At 42.6% G+C, this 13,485-nt stretch overlaps 1 protein-coding gene and 1 long non-coding RNA gene across 2 annotated transcripts; one reads left to right on the top strand and one right to left on the bottom strand.

The window, feature by feature from the left end:
* The first annotated feature begins 232 nt into the window (after positions 1-232).
* On the top strand, positions 233-9,368 carry LOC119459826 (protein TEX261-like). Its single transcript, XM_037721382.2, has 6 exons — positions 233-403; positions 675-754; positions 842-995; positions 3,272-3,339; positions 3,422-3,536; positions 9,088-9,368. Exons 1-6 carry the CDS (start codon positions 334-336, stop codon positions 9,204-9,206), a joined length of 606 nt encoding a protein of 201 aa, XP_037577310.1. The 5' UTR covers positions 233-333; the 3' UTR covers positions 9,207-9,368.
* On the bottom strand, positions 9,365-12,193 carry LOC119459868 (uncharacterized). The gene is made up of 2 exons (XR_005193845.2): positions 11,817-12,193; positions 9,365-9,577 (listed from the first exon to the last, which is right to left on the bottom strand). It is a non-coding gene; the product is annotated as an uncharacterized LOC119459868 (long non-coding RNA).
* Between the last annotated feature and the right edge of the window lie 1,292 nt (positions 12,194-13,485).

Here is a 13,485-nt window from a genome sequence, read left to right as displayed (position 1 = left end):
AAAAAAAGCGGACTCTGGCCACCTGGTGACAAGTGACCTGACAATACTTCAGTACACTGTACCAAAATTACAAGTGTTTTTATTACTTTACGGCTTATTAAACTATTTAACTGAAATATTTTAAATAATTATTACAAAATGAAACGTTAGAAAAGATAGTTTTTAACTTGCTGACAGATTTGGTGAGGTGCAAGATCCAGCGTGGCCGGAGCTGGCAACCAAAGCGCGCTAGGCGGATCGGCCTATGGATCGGCGCTACGGCCGCTGCGGTGTATCGGCGCTCTGCAGCCGACAAGTTTCGTTGGTTAGAAGGACTCGCGTTTTCCAAACGAAATGCTTTATTTATATTTATTAAGTTGGGTGGCAACGTTCGTCCAAGTATGCTTCTCCATCCTGGCAGTGGGTACGTTGTAATTAACTCCCGTACTGAAAATTAACAGCCATTTCCCATGAGCTGGTGCGTTCTTGTACGGCGTTCGATAATTAAAGATATATGATATATATTATCGCTTCGTCGTAGACTATTGGTGCATGCTTAGGTGTACTGGGACCTTGTACTCGCAATAGCAAAATCACGCCAACTATTCTTAATTGTCTTTTGATGCGTGGCTTGGTGGTGCGTGATGACGCGTCTGTCTATCCTTCACATGAGTAAATTTTTGTTGTCATTTCAGCGGCTGGTCTATATTACCTGGCCGAGCTTGTGGAAGAATTTACCGTTATGACTGGCAAGATAATTAGGATACTAATTCTGGTGCGTCCAGTTTTACTTTTTTGCCTTCTGTGTTTTGCCGTAAAGAGTTGTGACATTGGATTTAATTTATGAATTGCAATGTTGCAGGTGACGCTCGCCATTTACATCGGGCTCTTTGTTTTTGAAGATCTTCCCACGACAATGATTGGCTGTGGCATGCTCAGCCAAGTGATGCATATGCTGGTTTTGCGCACTTTCCCGTTTTTCAACCTCTATTCTGTGCCTTTCTTGTCGGCCTCGGGTACGTGTTTTTGTACAGTACTAACAAAGCCCGCAAGGTAGTGACAGAGCGAAACTAATTGCTGTACATAAGGCATTTACTATTGGGATAGAACTGCACACATTGTGGCAATGTTTGATATACTACAGAAAGTTGCATTTCATTCCAGTGGCTAGCTGCTTGCATTTGCATGACTGCCAACACAGAGCATATTTCAACACAATGTGCGTAGTGTGACCCACCGAAAACTTACATATTGTCATGATACATCTTTTCACATTATACAGCCACGTACCCTCCAGCCTGTGAAAAATAAACTCTACATTAACATTACTGCACGCATTTACACAAAGAACTTATGCTCAGAGGGCAGTTCAAAACCTGGGTAGTTTTGCTTTGATAAAGAAATGGAGTACAGATAGTCATGCATGTAATTCTGAATATGTAAGAAACAGCAAACACAAAGTGAATGAATGGGAAGTACTTCTCTGCTGGTGATCTGTTAGTTTTATTGTTTGCTAGAAGTTCTATCTCTCAGAACTTGTTAGTGCACTTTAGCATGAGTTTTTTCTTTTGTAAAATAACTGCCTAAAATCCTGAATTCTAATAGACTTGTGCAAGTTAAATGTTACTTTATGAAAAGCCTCAAGTAAATATTTTGCTTCTCTTGGCAGAAATTTTGATTTATGATTCCTTAAGTACTTGAAGAGAGCTGAATGTTGGGCTAGTTTCTATTTTGACATGAGAACCATCTTGAAATAGCACGCAACGGGAAGGCACAGCAGAAAGGAAGACGAACACAGGCGGCTGTGTTCGTCTTCCTTTCTGTTGTGCGCTATTTCAAGATTGTTCTCATGATAGAGTACTTGGTTCGCAATTAACAGTAATAAATCAGTGTAATCTGCCAGTGTACAGTAAGCAAACTGATCACCACAGTGGATGAATGCGGTGTGATTTTCTGCAGAGTGATGCTACAGAATGGATGTGTAAATGCCAAATGTGTGCAAAAGTGGCTGTTGTGACGTGCATAGCAGGCAAAACTACATGTACTAATGTAGGAAAGCAAAGGGTATTTTGTGGTGAGGCCCTGTTACATTTTGAGACAGTAATTAACGCTGCAGCTGTCATTACCTTTGTATAAAATACATGTTTTTCTGAAAAGTGTGGTGCCACATTCTATACTTGCGGCACTGTTCTTGGTCAATCACTAGTCTACAGGTGACAGCATTCCTGGCACAGTGCCAGAAACGCTGTCATCCATAGGCGCTGATGCATCCACTGCTATTTATGCAGTATCTCCCAAACGTTTTCCTCAAGAATACTGCCAAAGATTGCATATGATCAAACTAAACTACTTTATAAAAATGAATTAATAAAACCTTTATTTAGAGAAAGGATGACTCTGTGGCTTGGATGTGAATTCGTGGGTTGTTTGGTGGGGTTACTGAGGTAGTTGCAAAAAAAAAAAAAAAATGTTTGTTTGCTTGGAAATCTTGCAACATGTATCATTATCAGTAATAGCTCAATTATCACAAGCAATAAAAGAAACAGTGGGATGGAAGGCGATTTTTTGTCTATTTCCTACAAAATTAAAAGGACCACAATTTGCATTGCTATATTGTGCCTGTATCCAATACATTGTGTCTTGTCTGCCTTGTCTTGTAAACTTTTCATTGGTGGCGCTTAATATACTCTTAACGGTGTACCATTATAATAACGAATATTCCTTGTTCATCCTGTACATAGAGTGCAAAAAATAAATGTAAGGACAGAAGAAAGACAAGACAAATGCTTCCTGACTATGTAATTAGTTTTAAAGAAAATGGCACATTATGCATAGGGTCAGCACCAATCTGGTGGAGATCAAACAAAAACCAACATTGTGTACACCAAGCAGTTGACCATGAATTTGATCTCCAGGCAGTTTATTGCGATTTTGTGACTTACTTGTTCTGAGAATGTATGTTGAAAATGGAATGCTTAAGCATTGGAAAGCCATACTTTGGCATCATGTGTGATTGTCCAACTAACACATGTCAGTCTGTCACCATCTCTCACTTAGAAAACAACTCTCTGCAAGCTGGAACTTCTAATGAGGATGCACACTCAAGAAGCTTGCATGGCTACATCCTTTGAGATACGCAAATTGCGGTCATCATGTGCAATACCATCTGTTTTACAGGTTGCCTTCAGGTGCTTGACGCCACACATTCTGGATTAGTTATAGTTTGAAGGGTTATTCATACATTTGTAATACAATTAGCCTACCTAACTTTGAATATTTCTTTCCTTTCTAGCTCTTGTCATCCTGAACCACTACCTTGCATTCAACTACTTTTCTAACAAAGCCTATACTTTGAGTGAGGCAAGTGTTGTTTTAAAATTTATTAGCGTAGTCAAGTTGCGCCTCCTAGCGGATACTGTACTAATGGTCATTATGTATGCAGGTGCTTGCATACTTCACCCTCTGCCTGTGGCTGGTGCCGTTTGCATTTGTGGTCTCGCTTAATGCCAATGACAGCGTCCTCCCGACTCTTGCAGAACGGAGGCCACTTCTCAGTGGTATGTGTGGTGTAAATTTTATTAATAAATTCAAGCATGAGGCATAAAGCTAAACAAAAAGCACTTTTGCAAGACCATAAGGGTGAATGTGGATTGAGGCATCATTTTTTTTTTATTATACGTAGTTGTGATGCTGGTAATTTGGTGTATCTTTGACTGCAATCAAGCCTGGTATACCACTAAGAGCCACAACTAGTTTGACTAGCAGTTTCCCATCATGGACATTAAAATCACCAATCAACTCCTTGTCATGCATCAGCAGCCATGACTGCTGAACAAGAGGTGGCAGGTTTGATACCCAGCTACTGCAGCTTCATTCTGGTGAAAGATGTATGCACTAACACGTATATTAGAGCACTGCACGGGCCCGGGCCGACCCAAAAGCCCGGGCTCGGGCTTGAGGCCGCGGGCCCAGGCCTGACTCGGGCTTGAAGCCACGGGCCCGGGCCAGACTCTGGCCCGCTCATTAAAGGGCCAGGCCTTCGAGCACACGCTAACATTATGCATTGCATGGTTCAATGCATTCTGTGCCAAGCTGAAGTGACACGTGCAAGAAAGATGACTGTATATCTTATCACTGAAAATAGGAAAACAAATGAAGGGGGGGTTCACATTTTTAACAGAGCTGCTTCAGCCGGGTGTAATGTGTCTGCTGAATCCAAAAATGTGGGCCGATCCTGGCAGCAGGTCGTGCAGAAAGGGTCCAAGTGCAATGGATACAACTGTGAACTAGTGAAGCTGAGCCTGGATAAGTCTAGCAAGCATGGTTGGGACTACTTAAGCTTAGTCAGTCATCGATAGGCAATTGCGAGCCAATCAGTCATCATCATCAGCCTATATTTATGTCCACTGCAGGACGAAGGCCTCTCCCTGTGATCCCCACCATTTTCTGGAATTTATTGGTTATTGATCGATTATTGACTAGCTATTTATTGGCTCCAGAGGTAATCAGAGCCAATCAATAGCTAGTCGATAATCGATCAATACTCAATGAATTCCTGAAAATGCTGGGGATGACTTGGTAGTGCTTAGCCTAGCCCAAATACGTGGCCAATACCTTGCGATAGCCAATCAATAGCTAATTGATAATCGATCAATAATCAATAAATTTCGGAAAATGCTGGGGAGGACTTCGTAGTGCTTAGCCTAGCCCAAATATGTGGGCAATACCTTGCAATAGACAAACGATAGTCAATCAATAGCTAATCAATAATCGATCAGTAATCAATAAATCCTGGGAAATGCTGGGGATGGCTTGGTAGTGCTTAGCCTGGCCCAAAAGACTGGACGAGCTAGGTGCCCATCAGCTCCGCTGTCTCTTTAGCATTGCGCCGCCAGTGCAAGCTACGCTAAATTTTTTTTTCTTTTCCACAAAAACGAACATTGTTTTCCGCGTAAAGAAAAATAAATTACACAAAGAACCGCTCCTCAAACCATTTTCATGTTACCGCTTTTGCGACTGCTCTATTACCAGTGTCGATACTATTGCATTATTTTAGCGTTAAGGCAAGGGGTGTCTTTACTTGTGCGTTTATTTGATGTTGTATACTTGTGAATTCGCCTGCTTATATATACATAGAAACAAAGCCACAAAAACACGTCTGAAGCCCCAAGCACGAAGATCAGACAAATCCATGTAATACCCAACATATAAACAGGGTGTTTCATTTTAGCTGCACCAAATTTTTTTTTTAATTGCCTGTGGCAGATTGCACAATTATAATTCTTGATATAAACTACTCGATGAGGCGGCCATTACTTCCACGAAAAATCAAAATGCCTAATTGAATAAATAACAATTACGCTAATTAACGTTTTCATTAATTATTTTACAGTACATCTTTCAATCTAACGAACTATAGCCGCTGAGTTCACAAGGCGTATCCACTTGGAAGAAATTCTCAGGACTGAACCAGTTTCGAGATAATGTTCAAAGCGTCCGACAAAATGCGTGGGCGTTCCAGTTACTTTTGGGCTTCAATGCATAAAACAGCGTTTTCCTCAAAAAGTTAACTGGAACGCCCATGCATTTCGTCATACACCTTGAGAATTATTATCTCGAAACTGGTTCAGTCCTGAGAATTCGTTTCAAGTAGATCCCTTCCAAGAATTTGTTCCAAAGAAGCTCGACAACAAGTTAAGGACCGCACGAACAGCGATGGAACGAAAAATGTTAGGCCTAACGTTAAGAGACAGAAGAGAGCAGTGTGGTCATGGGTAATGCATAAGATGGATAACCGGTGGACCATTAGAGTTACGGAATGGATACCAAGAGAAGGGAAGCGCGGTTGAGGACGGCAGAAAACTAGGTAGGGTGATGAAGTCACGAAATTCGCAGGCGCAAGTTGGAATCAGCTAGTGCAAGACAGGGGTAATTGGAGATCACAGGGGGAGGCCTTGGTCCTGCAGTGGTCATAAATATAGGCTGATAATGACTGATAAATCTGTCACAAGCAATTTTTAAAAATTTTGGTGCAGCTAAAATGTAACACCCTGTATAGTTGCATGCTAAATGACATCATAGAACCATATTGTACAAATCAAGGTAAGTGCATGCGCACCAGTGGAAAAATAGCAGCACAGGCAATGGGCCGGATCGCTGATGTTCCCGTGGGAGAAACAAATATTTCAGTCTTTTATTGCTTATATACTGCAGCTGATTATACCTCAAGAAGGCGAGGCTGACAGATACAGTACAATCTGTAAGTAAAAAAAAGAATCTTACAGGCCGGGCCTCGTCATGCACACGCGGGCCCTAGCTAGCTAAGCTTAGTAATGAAAGCCCGGGCCCGGGCTCAGTAACACGGGCCCAGGGCAGGCCCGGGCTTGGAACCACGGGCCCGGGCCGGGCCCGGCTCATCTCAGTCTTGTAAACTCGGGCCGGACCCGGGCTGGGCTCGGGCCTCGTAAAGCGGGCCCAGGCCGGGCTCGGGCCGAAAAATCAGGCCCATGCAGTGCTCTAACGTATATACTCAGATCTTGGTGCATGCAACGAACCCCGAATGTTATCCTAGAACCAACATTCCAGTTGTTGCTTTGAGATTTCAAGCAGTCATTATTAATAAAAATTAAGACGCTAGTGTATTTATAGCTCTGTTGTTTCCGCTGTTAAGTGTGGATGTTTAGCAACAAAGAAATATGAGTATTCCAGAATTTGCTGTGTGCTTCACACTAGCTTATCGGTGTGTGGCCATGAGAGTTTCACACAGCGGCCTAAATGTGAATGAAGGCAACAAGTAAATGACATGTTATGAGTTGTCGTGTGTGGCATGTTACAATATAGGGTGTATCAGCCGAAGACAAGCTCTCAGCCTTGAGGTACATTATGCTGGCTTGTTGCTGTAATAGCTGTTAGGGGGATTTCGTTGTGTTTTTCTCATTTCTGATGCCCCATAACTAGTACTACGCATGCACCAATGCATTGAATGTGAATCATATAAATGCATAACAATAAAGCGTGTCACTGCAAGCTGTGTGTATACCATGTGTTGAATGCTGATGACTATCGTACTGCAGACAAAATGTCCCTGAATTTATCAAACTTACACAGGTGTTTAACCAAAGCCTTTAGCTGCTGTATGGATTTATTCCCCCGATACAAAAACATGATTGTGAGTGGTAAATAATTAGGATTAAGGCATGTGCACTAAATTCAAACAGGTCCTTTCTTTCATCATACCTGCTATAATGGTTTATGTCAAAGTGCTGCTTTGCACACCTCCTTTCACTGAAAGACATAAAAATTGGGGTTGGCTTGCATAAATTGGGCTTAAAATAATGGAAAATAAAAACTACACCCTGCTTGCTGCATTTATGAAATGTACCTTAAATTGTGTATAATGAGACATCATTGGGTCCTGCGTGCATCAATTGGGCAGTGATGAGAACACATGTTGTAAATTGATTGAGTAGCTATGTGCGAATATTCAAATAATATTTGCTATTTGACTTATATTTTATTTGAGAATTCACTAATTGAAATTGCCAAATAGTCATTCCTGAACAAACACATGGAGCAGGTCACTTGTGCATAACACCAGGCATTGAGTAAATGTCTCTCGCATTAGGCAGCCTATGAATTCGCTGTCTCTATTCAACAATTTATTATTTGGCCAACCCCAACATGTTTGGATTGCTTCATAACAATGCACGGTGCTATAGTATTACCCTTAGCTCTGTCAACAACCACTGTATACAGTATAGACAGCTTATAATGTAACTGCTTATAGTGCAGGACTGGATATAGTACGGTCTTCTGAGACTCCTGGTAATTTTCCCATAGCACTCCATGTATACGCATACCGCTTACAGTGCAGTCGCGTGAGACGAAATACCGGTTATAATGCGGCTTCCGCGGGAAAATCTCGCCGACAAAGGCGGTAGCGCTTCTAGAACTTTGAGTTCTAAAGAACTGAAAGTTTGAACATGTGCGTTTTGATAACTTTTACTGCAGCACAAGGCCCAAATATGAGAATATACTTCAAAATTCCGTGACATTGTGCTGTTGCACCAGCACTGGAGTAATGGCGCAACATTTTTTTTTTTTTAGAGGTAGTTCGTCTTTCATTTTCTGTTTTAGTAATCAACTTCTTACAGTAAAGTAAATTAAAATGGAGTTTTGAAAGAATACCTCATGAGTCAAAATTGATTTAGTGCTTCTCTTTTGTGTCCCCTTAATAAGTATTTAGCAAGGTATAATGATGTGCACATTTGCTGGAATTAGACATCATGTCCTCATTTAAGGGGCACTAAAGCAAAACAATAAATCAACTTAGACTGATAAAGTATTCTTTGAAAATTCTGCTGTCGTTAATTACACTGCAATAGGTCAATTATTAGAAGAGAAAATGAAGCTCAAATTATTACTTTTTTTTTTCGCCCAGAAACTCGAATGTCAGCACTTTTGTGTGACGTCACGACTTCTAAAGTAATTTTTCGTATTTGGGCCACATTGGCTCTGTAAAAGTTCGCGAAACTTGCCATATTCAGTCTTGGGCTCCGAGCTTTAGAACACGATGTAGTCAATCTTTACCACTAAAGAATTAACTGAGACCTAGAAGACGCTGTTAAAATTCATGACGTCACGATGAGCTGGTGCAGGAACTTCAAGGTGGCCCCTCGCCTCTGTGTTGTTCGTTTCTTTCTGGCTTACCAAGCGGCTTCTCACGGTAAGAGTGATGTATTCGGTATTGTGGAAGGGTAATCTACTGATACAGAAGAAATCATTTTTCCCTTTAGTGTCCCTCTAAAGTTGGCTTGAACACGCGGCTTCGATCCCAGCCACGGTGGTCACAGTGCGATGAGGGTGAAATGCAAAAACGCGTGTGCGCTTAGATTTAGGTGCTCATTAAAGAGCCCTAGGTGGCCAAAATTAATTGAGTCCCCCACTACGACGTGCCTCATAATCCGATTGTGGTTTTGGTTCATAAAACCACATTATTTGTTTTAATTTCTTCAAGGGAAAAGTTGCGCATTAGGTACCAAATGCTTGTGTAAAAAAACTTTTTTCACATTTACACTAAAAGCATGTTATGTTTGCATTGTTTTCTAGATGACAATGATGTTGTCTCAAACTACTTCTCTCAGCGAAACAAGCGCTACAACTTGCTCTCATTCTTCAACAAGGCCAAAGAGTCCATCTTGCCTCAGCGTGTCAAGAAAGTGTTCTGACCATCCCGGTAATGAGGCCGAGTGTTCTTCACCCGTGTCCTCCCTTGAGACACGCAGAGTGATCTTTATGTAAATATGCACATCAAGACTGTTGGTATTTGTGCCTGTGTGTGTGCAGCTTTTATTTGTAAGTAGGAAAATAAAACCCTGACAGTGACTGCTTTTGCAGATCTTTCTTTATTGGTACATTGTGGAAAACATGTCTAGCAGTGAACAGCTTGACTCTACTTTGTCGTCATCTGGCAAACTTATAATCCACAGTCTGTACAAGTGTTGCCAGTAGATGTAGTAAATGCTGCAATTCTGATTGCATAATTAGGTTGGCCTTTCATTTGTAGCCGATGTTTTTGCTTTCCTGAACAGCCTGGAAACTGGAAAGAGAAAAATATGATCAAATGGAGGGATGCAATGATCATAAGCATGCATCAGTACAAAGCTGAACAGAAGGGGCTGCAGGTGGCAGACACAAGGGGGATTCTAGTTTTCACAACAATTTTTCCCAGGTGCTAGCAATTCTAGTAAAGCAGGATTGTGCTTGCCCTTTACTAAAAATTCTTTCAACTGTGTGTTGTCCAGGTTTACACATGGCAGTACAGGAGAGCTGTTGTTCAGTTGGCGGCTTGCATGAGGTTCTTCAATTTCGTCTGTTGTGAACCATCCGGCATACAGAAAGTATGCAGTACATGTACACCTTTTTCACTGAAGAGGTACAAGGTTAATAGTGTGATGTTTTGATGACTCCATATTATTAACTTTCAAATTCAAAAATAGAGCCCAGCTATCAGAAAATTTGTGTCTGGCAATGACAGCTGTGCTTGCTCTTAAAAAAAAATCATGTAAACTGGTGTAACTGCCTGTTGCACTTTCTTTTTACCTTATTTCACTGTTGGAACTGGGGCATCATGACTAAATTAAGCCAGCTCTAAAATGCTTACAAAAGCAATGAATGTCTCAGTTGAGCGAAGGTATGAAGTAACAGCGCGTAATGAACAAAGACGAGAAAGCAACGAAGACCACAGGACAAGCGCTGACTGCCAACTGAATGTTTATTACAAGAAAACCAGCCTTTTTATACATACTCAAAATACATGCGCACATCAAACACTCGCTAATCACAATGCCAATCTTTCAGGCAGTCAGCGCTTGTCCTGTGGTCTTCGTTCCTTTCTCGTCTTTGTTCATTACGTGCTCTTACCTTCGCTCAACTATGAACCAACTAGCCCTCATCAAGTTGTTACAAATGTCTCAGTATTCTACAGATTATATCAGCTTTCTGTTACTCAGCGTACAGTTTTACTTTAAATAAAACCAAAGCACCCGAAATGGCTTCAAGACTTGGACAATTAAAAACATACAACTTCCATTTTACCTCAGAAGTGTATATCTTGGAACCTTGAGCAGAATGCACATAATATGACGCAGTCTTCGATACGATGTGCGGCACATCTTATAGATGGCCTCAGCGACTGTTGGAAAGCTAATGGAACCTATTGGAAACTTGTTGAATTCTGCTGTTGGTTTAACTGATGCACTGGATTGGACAAAATCGCTCATGCAAACACATGGAACGTATTTTCGGCATTGTGTCGCCCGGTGTCAGCATGTTCATTTTTTTTTTTGCCGGCAACCATTATCACGAACGAAAAATGTACAGTGGGGTGTCTACTTTGTTCGGTAACTACATGGTATGTCCAGGCCGAACGCGCCGACGGCGGGCGACACCATGCCGAAAATAAGTCGGAAACGCGGACCATGTTGCCGGCGTAATGCATGGCTGAGCTCCAGAAGCTCCCGAGAATGACCATGACACATTTTAATTTGCAACACAGGCGGCGATTGTCTTTGCTCTCTCTTAATTTGTAGGATTTTTTTATTCCGATAGCAATTATATGGACACTTCAAGCGGATTTCTGCCGTCGCCGTGAGGTTCCGTATAAAGTCCAAGGGCGATAAAATCGTCGCCGCGCGCCGTATGTGCGAGTCCGTCGCGCGAAAGGCCGTGGAGGTATGACGACGCTGTGCTGCGGCACCAAATGCGTATCTTGCAACCGGGCGCAAGGGTAACTGGCGACGCAATCTCGTACGGCAAAGGAGCAAAGCGGGAAGGCAGCGCGGGAGGGAGTGGGGGGGGGGGGGGCGGCTTCTACTCTGCCAACAAATGCGTTCTTGTACTTTGCGCCTGTACCGGCTGTCGGTGTTGTCGCGCGCACCGTATCTTGAAAGCGATCTCCACACGGCTCTGACCTTTGTATGCGCTGCGCGTACGCCGCTCAGTTTCCGTTGAAGGGGTCGCATGAACGTTCGCTCGCTGCGGCGGCCGCGCTTCCCCACGCCCGCGTTTTGACAGTGGTTGTCTGCGGTCATCGAGTCTATTCATGTTTGCTTGTGCGCGCTGACACCACACTAGTTAATTCAGTTAGTAAGCGAATGTGTCAAGTATATGCAGCCGATAAAACTACTATATATTCCTACCCCTTATAGCTCTCTACTAATTGGCTATTGCAATTGATGCTTCGCCTTTCAAGCGAAACTGCGACATTTTTCGATAGAAGAAACATCAGCCACGTTTTACCGGAAATAAGGCTTTTTCCGTGCCGAACTGAAACTTACAGGCTTTCCTAAGGAACGGCAGGACGACGTAAAGCAGGAAAGTCAAAGTGAGAACAATCATGACGAGTTGGGCCGCTGGTCAATGCTGGCGTACCAGGAGGTGGAGGTCGTAGTATGCACTTTTTTCGTGAAGACCTGAAGCCCGATGATAGGTGCGACCAGTCAAAGCATTTGTAGCCGCGTCGGTGTCGAAGTTGATGGTAGCCATGGTTAGTACGCTGGCTGAATGCCTTGCGCTGTGCAGCTTGGCATGCAAGAAAAGTTCACAGTGGACATCTGCAGCTTCTAGCGTGAGCAAATACAACTGCTGATTTCGTAGCGATACAGATCAGGCTTCGCTCGGCCTGCATCGGCAGCCTTTGAATTTTTTTATGCACATGGCCGCGGTGCACACCGGCAGAGCTGATGATGGTGACCTCGGTAACTGTGGTCCATGCCCACTGTGTGGGATCGGTTAAGAATCGAGCGGCATGAATTTGTGAAGCCTTTATTTAAAAATATGTTTAGGACATTTTAAAAAAGAATCATTAGCAGAAGAAAATAAAAATAGAATGATGTGATGCACAAACGGGACACGCTGGCTAACCACTCTGCTTTTCAATAAAGAGCTTTCTGTCTCTCTCACGGTATACGCAAGACGACTGAGAAGACGAAGACAGCGCTGTATCTTCGCTTTTCTCTAGTTGTTCTTGGGTCCAAGCACTGGCTTGTATACGCTCATACCCACTACGGGGGATCGGCCTAGAAGCAGGCGGTTTCAAATGTGTTTCTATTATGATTGAAACGAAAATAAAACTGCATATCGGAGCGCGGGTGAAAGAAAAATAAACCTAGAAAGTGAAGCGTTATAGGGAATTTTGAGATAAAAGAGTTTAACATCAGGAAATAAAAGTAGAAATGGCCCATTAAATTCTAGGCTCTACATCTCTGTCGTATTGTGCGTCGCGTTTAACGAAATTCAATAATACAATTTTCCATCGCAGTGTAAAGATTCTGTGTCAAAATCATAACATGTGTCAAAATCGATAACATCGTCACGGTGGGGAGCTAGTGTGAAAACTTGTGAAAGTGGCATTGCTTTCCGTATTCCGTTTTTTTTTTTTTTTTTTTTTTTTTTTTTTCCCTCCACCTCCAGCCGTGGTAATAACAGCTGACCGTTTTGACATCCTAGAAATGAAACAGAACTGGGCTCCAAACGCACTTCCTCCTCGTCGACTACTTGTTTAGAGCAGACCCAACCTCGACGAAATTGGGTCCATAAGATTCTCGGAACCAGCACGCCATGCACACACGTAAAGAAAATTTTCTCCACATCCGCTTCGATAATAATTTAGATATAACGAATATTGCTTGCGAATTATCGTTGCCGCCCTCAGCCATTTCTGAAAATATTCACGCAAACAAATTCGTATTGGGGGTGATGCTGGTCTTGCGGAAAACATTCAAGTGGCAAACTGCGGTGATCCCGGATGGGCCACACTCGTCTTCAATGTTTCGGGGTGGAGATTCGGGAGAAAAGTGCTGGACTCGTGTTGAATGTATTCATAAGTGCACCTTTCATGCGCACAGCAATGGGTGGGATGCGTTTGACTAGTCAAGTTAAACGGGCAAGAGAAGAAGACTGTGATATAGCTGCCACGAACATGCTCATTGATGAATGTGTGTGCAA

Source organism: Dermacentor silvarum, chromosome 1 (assembly GCF_013339745.2).
Source record: "Dermacentor silvarum isolate Dsil-2018 chromosome 1, BIME_Dsil_1.4, whole genome shotgun sequence".
NCBI classification, from domain to species: domain Eukaryota; kingdom Metazoa; phylum Arthropoda; class Arachnida; order Ixodida; family Ixodidae; genus Dermacentor; species Dermacentor silvarum.
The sequence above is the reverse complement of the archived record's forward strand: the minus strand, read 5'-3'. Positions and strand labels throughout refer to the sequence as shown.

Bases quoted from the DNA above. Each gene is read 5' to 3' on its own strand.
- LOC119459826 (XM_037721382.2), top strand. From the start codon at position 334: ATGCTTTATTTATATTTATTAAGTTGGGTGGCAACGTTCGTCCAAGTA. The intron at 404-674 runs GTACGTTGTAAT...TTGTCATTTCAG, and splicing joins CTTCTCCATCCTGGCAGTGG to CGGCTGGTCTATATTACCTG. The intron at 755-841 runs GTGCGTCCAGTT...GCAATGTTGCAG, and splicing joins TAATTAGGATACTAATTCTG to GTGACGCTCGCCATTTACAT.